Source organism: Momordica charantia (assembly GCF_013281855.1).
Source record: "Momordica charantia cultivar OHB3-1 chromosome 4 unlocalized genomic scaffold, Mcharantia_2.0 BLBB01000004.1, whole genome shotgun sequence".
Lineage (NCBI taxonomy): Eukaryota > Viridiplantae > Streptophyta > Magnoliopsida > Cucurbitales > Cucurbitaceae > Momordica > Momordica charantia.
The window spans coordinates 7,626,402-7,636,487 of NW_028275162.1; the positions used below are offsets into that span (position 1 = coordinate 7,626,402).

Sequence of the window (10,086 nt, forward strand, 5' to 3'; positions counted from 1 at the left end):
CGAAATTGTCAATCACCTTTTGGGGTGATGATTTATTGACCGCTACTTATATTCTTAATCACGTGCCTTCCAAATCTGTTGCTTCCACACCCTATGAGTTATGGACTAGTTGAAAACCCGACCTTAGTGATCTAAGGCTATGGAGTTGTGCTGCTTATGTACATGAGTTATCACATCCACATGGAAAATTAGGTCCAAGAGGTCAAACGAGTATATTTATAAGATACTAGAAACATTCGAAAGGATATGTGTTCATTGGTGAATAAGAAAGTGGGAGTGTAATTGAATTTCAATAACGAGATGCTACTTTCTTGGAAAACGATTTTCCAAGGAGAAGTAAGATCAGTGATGAGATATCCCTATTTAAAAATTATAATAAAAATGATTTGCTTTCATCAAATCCATCGTGGGATAGTTTTAGTATTGTACTAACAATATCTCATCTAAGTGGGAGATACATGAACACTATATGTGATTTGGACGAATCACAAACACTCGTGACTCAATTGATCAGTTGTCACGGGATTCAATGAGATCAACACGTGAACAATCAATAGAACCACAAATAAGATGTAGTAATTGTGGCAGAATACCGAAATGTCGTTTGGACGATGAAATTTATATGATTACACTCGATGATGATGAAGAGCCAAGAAGTGTTTAGGAAGCTATTTGATGTCCCAATAGAGAGAAGTGGATGAAAATAATGGAAGAAAAAATGGAGTTAATGAAAGTTAATAATGTTTGGGAGTTAGTCGATCTCTCAAAAGGACGCAAAGCAATTGGTAACAAGTGGATTCTTAAGATTAAGCACAAGGCTGACGACTCTATTGAAATATATAAAGCCTAACTTGTAACAAAATGATTCACACAACAGGAAGGAATAAATTATGATGAGACTTTCTCGCCTGTTGTGAGGTTTACCTCTATAAGGCTCATTCTAGCCATAGTCGCTAGTTTAAATTTGAAATTACATCAAATAGATGTAAAAATGACATTTCTAAAGGGTGAGTTAGAAAAAGAAATTTACATGTAGCAATTCATCAGTTTTGTTATCGAAAGACAAGATAAAGTATGTAAATTAATAAGGTTAATTTATGACCTTAAACAATCTTCGAGGTAGTGGTACATCAGGTTTCACCAAGTAATCATCTCATATGATTTTCATATGATCGATGAGGACCACTGTGTATGTCAAAATAAAGATAAGTTTGTGATTCTTTCACAAGATGTGGATGACACCACTGTTGGCTGAAAAAGATAAGAAGTATGCGTTAGCTATTAAGGAATGATTGTCCTCAAACTTTCAAATGAAAGATATGAGTGATGCAGCTTATATACTTGGAGTTAAGATTGAACGAGATCGCTCCAAAAGGATGTTAGCCACGTCACAAGGCCAATACATCCAGAAAATTCTTGAAAGGTTTAATATGCAAGACTGAAAACCCATTGATACTCATATTACAAAAGGCAAAAATTTAAGTCAAAGAATGTGTTCTACGACTCTTGAGGAAATAGAGCTCATTAGAAAAGTTTCTTACTAGAGTGCTCTTGGAAGCCTCATGTATGCTATGATTTATACGAGATCAAATATCTGCTTTGTCACTGGCATGGTAAGCAAATACCAGTCAAACCCTAGTCAATTCCATTGGAAGGTTGTTAAGAGAATACTTTGATATCTCAAATGCACTATGAATTATTTGCTGTACTACCAAGGAAACAATTCAGAATTAGAAGGCTACTCGGACGCTGATTGGGGAGGGATGTAGATGAAAGAAAATTCACCTCGCGATATGTCTTCTTACTCAATAAAGGAGCAATATCTTGAAGTAGCAAGAAACATACTTGTATAGCCTTGTCGACAATGGAAGCTGAATTTGTGGCACTTTCAGCGATAGTACAAGAAGCAGTATGACTTAAGAGATTCTTAAGTCATTTGGGATTTAAAGAAAGTACACCTGACTCGGTATTGGTAAACTATGATGGTCAGACTGCTATAGCTTTCACGAAAGATCCCAAATATCACTTTAAGACAAAGCATATAGATATCAAATACAATTTTGTTAGAGATATGATTGCACAAAATGAAGTACATGTGCAATATATATCAACAAGCAACATGTTTGCGGATCCCTTTACTAAGCCTATTCCTGAGATGTATTTAATAACAACATTAAATCTTTAGGATTGGGAAGACTTTAAGTTTGTATTTCTAAAAAAATTGTATTGTATTTTTGAACTATGGAATAAAGTTTTGTATTTTATTATGCATACACACAAAATGTTTAGTACATTTAGTGAGAAGTATGTCAGACAGTAGATTAGCTCTCTCATACGAGCAATCGCTTCTATGACCTATGCGTCAGTTAGAAATAAGATAATTTTAAGCATTTTATTGTTGTAGAAATAAAATAAAATATAAGAGCATGTGCTAGCTTAAAATGAGATATCGCCTTGATGTGGGATAAGATGAGATCATATTATGATTGAAAGTGACAAATCCCATTATTCACCTTAAACTGTCTTTGGATACCACATGAAAGTCCTATTATCATTAGTTGATAAAATATTAAGGTATAGTAGTGGGCTCAAGTTAGATATTGAGTATATTTGAACTATCATTTGTACAGTATTTAGTTGAGGCATACGCTCTAATGAGAAAGAGTAAAATACTGTAACACATGTTTCATACCACATGTTCATAATTTGACCATCAAGGGTAGCATAAGTTAATTGATCTCTACTTATTTATTGTATGAGACCCGTGAGATTAAGAAGTTTCGATAAGTACCCCTAATACCTTTTTTACTAAAATTTTGAAGTTCTACTGCAATGTTAGTTTTCTTAGGGAGGTTGCTAATGATCATGAATGATTCAATCTAATGGGACCTATCTAGAAAGCAGTTATTTGGGAATGCAAATCTTTTGGGAAATGGAAGATCATTTCGAGTGTCACATTATAGTGTACTCACATGTCGACCAATTATATTTCTTGTAATATAATTGTTAATAAACACATATATGAAATTAATATTTAAAAGAGATCATGAGTTGTGATAAAATGTGACTGAATGACTCTAGGAAACTTCATATTGACTCTCCTCAATTATTCAAGTTACTTTACACACTTAACAGTTCTAAAGTGACTTGCTCTCGAAATTAAAGTATGACGATCACACGCCTGTTTTATTCTATGAATTTTTTATGCTGGTGAATTGGAATATGTTTCCTGATTTTGAGACATTAAAAAAGCCCCATAAGAAGATGAGACATAGTGTTTTTTTGTGGTTCGCCCATAATGAAAGTACATTATGTGCGAGTGAAAAATGTAGGATTTATTAAATCCAAATTCAAATTGAATTTGAATTTTAAAATGAGGAACTAGTTAAGTAACTACTCCTCCCCCCTAAAATCTCTCCTCTCTCTCACTGTATCACAACATCTGGGTGATACGTGGTGGTTTCGTGTGGGATTTCTTAGAAAAGCCATAAAGAGAATTTTGGTAGAGAAATTTTTTACCCGTAAAACACAAAGAACTTCTGTCGTCTCAAATTCTTCACCAGTAAAAGAATTCAGGTTGTGAAACATGGGGTTTTTCCGTTCGTGATTAATCTCCGATCACTACTTGGTTTTCGTAGATTCCGTTGAGACACTACAAAAGGTTAGTACTCAATCGTACGAAAAATCTAACAACTTCCTTTTTGCAGGTCCTACCTTGTATGAGGTCGTACCTTGTTAGTTGGTATAGTTGCCACATGGCCGACCTCAATAGCTCGGTAGAAAACTGCATCAATAGTTGGTGCTGTCTGTGGGAATCTAAAATTTAAAGTCATTCTTACCAAACGAAGCTATGACTCCCACAATTTCTCAAAGCTCAAATACTCTAAGCAATTGGATAAACCTCCAAAGCTCTTCAAGAACTTTCGATTTAAGATCTTCCCTGAAGGAAGATCTTCTCATCATGGATGACCTTCCCCTCGTGGAAGACCTTTCTCTCGATGATGACTTTCTCTCAAGGAATACCTACTACAAGAGAGTTATTTTAGGAGAAAAATGCTTGGGTAGATAAGAAAATGAACAAGTTAGCTCTAATTACAAGTGTTATAGGCCTAATATATGATCATTCAAAGGAGAGCTTAATTTGTGTTGTATGTTATTGAATATAGTGAAACACTTTTGATTTCGAATGTTTGTTGCAGGAAAGAAGATGTTGGAGCATTGGAGCCAATCCTGGAAAAAGTGAATTGAAGTCACAGCTTTGACTCGAAAAATTATTACAGTAAGACGAAAAGGTTCTACTGCTGCTTATGAGGCCTCATTCTACGCCCAAAATTATTGCCCTCAATTTGAGGAGGGATATAAAAGTTTCAAATGAAGGTTGCGTCCATGATTCTCCATCAATCCCTAGAGAGAACAATACAAAAAAGGAGGGAAGATTTTTACATTTTGTTGAAGAGGAATCCAAAGATAAAAAAAAAAAAAAGGCTGATACAGTGAACGGCTACTGTCATTCTTCATTTTCTTCTTCTTTTGTATTCTCTAGTTCACTGCTTTTGTGTTTTCTTCTTCCTTTTTCTTTGTTACAGAGTTAAGTAGCTAAATACATTAAGGAGGTTATTGTGGACCTTTACTTGTGAATGCTGATTTTCTAGTTTATAAAGTTGTTTCTACTTAGTTAAATTTTGTTTTACATTTTTAAATTCAGTATGCTTAATCACCATGTTGGATGAACTCTCTACTAACTTTCGGGAGATTGTAATAGAGAGATAATAGTTTTAGCTTGTTTTAGATCTACCTTTCAATTTAGAGTGTGGGTACTTAGGAATATGTCTCACCTAACATGGCTAAAAACTGAGTTGAAGAGTCGCTGGTTTTAACAGTGGTTAAAATAGTGTACAAATCTGAGAAATCTGGGAAGATTTCATGTTTATTTGGTCAATAGCTATAACAACTTTGTTGCTGGAGCATCTATTAGTAACATCTTAGTAACAGGAACACAATCCCCATTTTTTCTTAACATTCGAGTCTCCATTTTCACCTCTCTGTTCTTGTGTTTGTGTTGAGGTTTTGATACTTTTAAATTTGTTTTATTCATGTTTTAAGCACTTTTATCTTATTTGCAAAGTAACAATAATTCAGAATATCTCTTTTTTGTTTTCTATTTCTGGATTGAAAGTTGGAGTGTTTAGTTACTCAATCCCTGTTGAATCAATCTTTTTATTACTTGCTCTGCGATTTGTGTATACTTGTACAATGATCGTTAAAATCGTTAAATATTGTTAAAATCATTAATACATATATTTCAATTGAAATTGAGTGAACAATCGTTAATTTATTTTACTAAACTAATTTTATATGAATTCAAATTATATTAGATGTCAGACATCGATAATTAAAAATATCTAATATTTCCGACGTCTAAAGATGTGAACTATGTAATAGATGTAGTTTTATAATTTTAGCATGCTACCTACTGTTCAATAAAATGGATTTTTTTTAAATTAAATAAAAATACTCATTTTCTAGAGTAGTGTATTTGTACTGTTCTACTTTTATTATATTTAATAAATAAACAAATCTGAATAATATATTAATAATATTTAAAAGTATATATATCAACGATACGGTAAATTGGAGCTCCTTTAGAAGTTTTTTTTTATGTAAGATTAGTCAAGGTAGAATATCTTGAATATCTTGAAACTAGCATGTCGCATCTTTCACCTTATCCTTTTTGACATCATGAAGTGAAGACAAAACTTCAACTGTTATCGGAAGAAATTTTTTTCCCTTCGTTATTTATCAAATCAGGAGACTTTGGAAATAGTGTATCATTGAATAAAATAAATATATTATTAAGAAGTATCGTGTATTCTCGTAGTACTAAAAATTTTTTCAATCTTTTAAAATCACGTGTCTTTTGATCGGATGGACATGTGTTAGTCTTACTATTTTTAAATGTTTTTGTCGTCATAATCATTTTATTATTTGGGTTAAACATATATTTTAGTACTTATGTTAAATAGTTTTCAATTTAATTAGCTCTTATTCTTTAAAATTTTTAATTGAGATATCTCTTATGCTTTTGAGATTTTTCAATTTTATCATTCTCGTCGTTAAATGTTAAATTAGCTTATAGTAAGCTTACATGACATAAAAACTTAGTTATGTTGGTATAAATTTAGAGAATAGATAACCTTACAAAGAGCTTTAGGGAGATTTCATTCATTTCGAATTCTTTAATTCGAAATGAAAGTATTTGCTTTGACCGTTAAGAATAGGTAATCTTGCAAGGGGTGCAAATAAAATCTCATATTGACTAGAGAAGAGAATAATCCATGCTGTTGATGCGTGAACTTCGACAATTCCGATTCTTATATCCAATACGCAGCAAACTTGATGATCTGGAATCAAACACCTGCAAAATCGAACAAACCAAAATCTAAATCGGTGTCACTTCTGTCACACGGGCTCTGATGCCTAAGTCAGAATAATCAGAGAAGTAGAGTATAGATGTCGGGTTCTCATAGCATACCTCTAGGGTTCGGTCCATCTCCCTCTTATAGCAGTCTCATAGGAATTCTAATTGAATCTCAATCTCCATACCCGTTACAGGCATAACTGCGAAACGGACGTAATGGCAAAACGGTCAGGTGGGTCATTATAGTTTTCGGCTCGGTTGAGAACTGCTTGGCGTTGAGAAGATCTCGGTCGGCACCATGGCGCTAGATCGGTGTCGGGGTGCTAGGTCGGCTGAGGTTGATGATCTCGGGCACATTTCTTCTTTAACGGTCCGACCTATCGCCTCGTTTAGACCGTTTTGTTCCCTATAACAATGACCTCAACTCTCAAAACAGAAGAGGAATGATTGTGTCAAGTTTTTTTTTTAGAGTGTCTGTCGCTTGTTGCTACCACGAGATCATTTCATAACATGATTCATATTGGTTTATTACGCCAAGGTTTCTAATCCACAGAGCGTTTACCAAAGGCTTTTGTATCACGTTTTGGATTTACAATGCTTGGTTATTGATACGGGTTTTGTACCTTGAGTTTGTCGATATTATTTCATGAATTGGACGTTTTTCCAATTTTCGTTGGTCACAATCAAGTCTCCCGAGCCTCCTTTGGCCCTGGGATCTAACTTTAGCAGGGCTAGTATCGGTATTGTCGAATTTCCACTCATTTGGCTCTTTTTTTTTTATATCCAGTACTTCCCTGCTTTAGTTTTAACCATGCTGAGCCGTTATCGGCCTTTTGCCTGTTTGGCTTGCTTTTAGGTCTGTCCCAATCCTGAGTTTCTTGACTGGTCGTAGACATTTACACACAATGCCCCCTACTTGAGAAATTTATTTCAGAACGAACATAAAAACTCAAGTACTTATGTCAAATGTTGAGGACTCTTAGTAAGAAAATCGTCTTGTCAGAGAGTTAGTTACAATAAAATAACTAAGATAAAAGAGGGCTCAGCATAAAATAAATGTGTCGAACTAGTGGTAGTATCTTTTGAGGTGCTGAGCATTCCATGGGTATGGTAAGGCTTTCACGTGTTGGTCTTCTAGGACGTCGGTGCCTGTTCAAACTACTTTAGTGACTTTGTATGGGCCTTCCCATGTTGCTCCGAATGCCCCACTAGTTAAATCTTTGGTATTTGGCATGGTCTTTCTTAAAACTAGATCACCTTCTTTAAAGTCACGTTTCTTAACCTTCAAATTGTAGTATCGAGCTATCTGATTCTTGTACTCAACTGTTCGTAGTCGTACTATTTCTCGATGTTCTTTAATAGGTCGAGGTTGAATTGCAAGGATTTATTGTTGTCAAGAAGACTGAACTGCTCCACCCATGGGGAAGGGAGGCCAATCTCTATTGACACTACTGCTACGGAACCAAATGATAGTGAGAATGGTGTCTCTCTTGTCGCGTACAGGGCATTGTTCTGTAGGCTCATAATGCATTGGGTAGTTCTTCTGCCCATAATCCTTTGAGTTTATCTAATTTGATTTTTAGAGTTCTTTTGATGATTTTGTTGACCGCCTCAACTTGTCCATTAGCTTACTGGTGCGCTGGTGAAGAATGGATGTGCTTAATGCCAAGCTCCATACAAAATTCTCAAAATGCAACATTGTCGAACTGCTTCCCATTATCACTGATAATGGTGCAGGGTATTTCAAAGCGGCAAATTATATTTTTCCAAATAAAGTCGGTGATCTTTTTCTCAGTAATTGTAGCTTGGGCTTCGGCCCACTTGGTGAAATAGTCGACTGCCACCACTGCAAATTTGGTCTGGCCATTTCCTAGCGGGAGTGGTCCTATAAGGTCTATTCCCTATTGGGCAAAGGCCAATGACTTATTATGCTTGTTAAAGGCTCCGGTGGTTGCCTACATTCTGTTGCGAACCGCTGGCATTTATCACATTTTTTGGTGAATTGCGTCGTGTCGTTTAGCATGGTCGGCCAATAATATCCTTGTCGAACTATTTTGTGGCTTAGGGATCGAGCTCCGGAATGGTTTCCACAAACACCCTCATGTATTTCTCTCATGACATAATCTGCTTCATCGGGTGTTAAGCATTTTAAGAGTGGCAACGAGTAGCCTCTTTTGTATAGACTTTCATCTTTAAGCACATATCTTGTTGCTCGTCGTTGTAGCTGTTGGCCTTCTATCCTTTCATCTGGCAGGATCCCATCCTTTAAATACTTGATCAACGGGCTCATCCAGTTTTTTTTCGGTTGCCTTTGCACGTCGATATCCATTGTTTCCTGTGCTTCTATGCTCAGTTTGGGCAAAATTTCGACCACCACAGTTCTTCCCAGGTCGGTTTCATAAGCTGCAACTAGTCGAGCTAACGGGTCTGCATTGAAGTTTTGGGTACGAGGGATTTTTCGAATCTCAAATTTTGAGAACTGACCGAGCTGGTCTTTTACCCGAGAAAGATATTTTGCCATTCGTGGTTCTCTAGCCTAAAACTCTTCTTTCACCTGACTCACAATCAATTGTGAATCATTGAGTATCAGTATGTTCCGGACCCAATCTACCTGGCCACCTTTAATCCTGCTAGCAGAGCTTCATATTCAGCTTCGTTGTCGGATGCATGAAAACTGAACCGCAATGTGTATTCGAATCTTTCTTTATCTAGAGAGACCAGTAGAAGTCCTGCCTCACATCCTCTAAAATTTGAGGATCCATCTACATAGAGCATCCAGGGTTGCTCTTCCTCAACTAGCTGTGGGCCGATGTTACATACTTGAGGTTCTGCTGGTGTTAGTTCTGCTATGAAATCTGCTACAGCCTGTCCTTTCATTGCACTTCTTGGCTTATAGTGGATGTCATACTCACTGAGTTCCACGGCCCACTTTACTAGTCGCCTTAAAGTGTCTGGTCCTTGCAAAATCTGTCGTAGGGGAAAATTGATGAGGACCGTTATTCTGTGGGCTTGGAAATATGGGCGTAGTCTCCGAGCCGAAGTGACCAGTGCCAATGCCAATGCCAATTTCTCCACTTGTGGGTATCTGAGCTCTACATCTACCATTGCTTTACTTGTGTAGTAGATTGGAGATTGCCGTCCATCTTCTTCTTTTATCAATGGGGAACTCACTGCTGTGTCGGATACAGATAAGTATAAGTAGAGCCTCATCACCAACGATCGGCTTTGAGAGGAGTGGGGCTGCCCCCAGATATCGTTTTAGCTCTTTAAAGGCAGTCTCACACTCTTCTGTCCATTCAAATTGCTCTTTCTTCCTTAGGATTTTGAAGAATGACAAGCATTTGTCAGTTGAGCGACTAACAAATCTGTTGAGTGCTGTTACCCTTCCGTTGAGTCCTTGCAGTTGCTTTAGATTTCTAGGTTGATCCAACTCCAAAACAGCTTTGGTCTTATCTGGATTGCCTTTGATTCCCCTTTGGTGCACTAGGAATCCCAGGTATTTACCTGAGGTTACTCCAAACGTGCACTTTGTAAGATTCAGCTTCATTTTGTACTTTCTTAAAACCTCAAACGCTTCTACCAAATCTTCCTCGTGCTGTTTATCTTTTCCACTCTTCACCAACATATCATCCACGTAGACCTCCATACTTTTGACGATTAAGGCTGCA

General features: G+C 36.3%; 1 protein-coding gene across 1 annotated transcript; it reads right to left on the reverse strand.

Annotated features, from left to right (window-relative positions):
- Positions 1 to 9,025: 9,025 nt before the first annotated feature.
- LOC148211722 (uncharacterized) lies at positions 9,026 to 9,523 on the reverse strand. The gene has a single exon (XM_088122588.1). The coding sequence runs from the start codon at positions 9,521 to 9,523 to the stop codon at positions 9,026 to 9,028; it is 498 nt and encodes a 165-aa protein (XP_087978714.1).
- Positions 9,524 to 10,086: the final 563 nt, after the last annotated feature.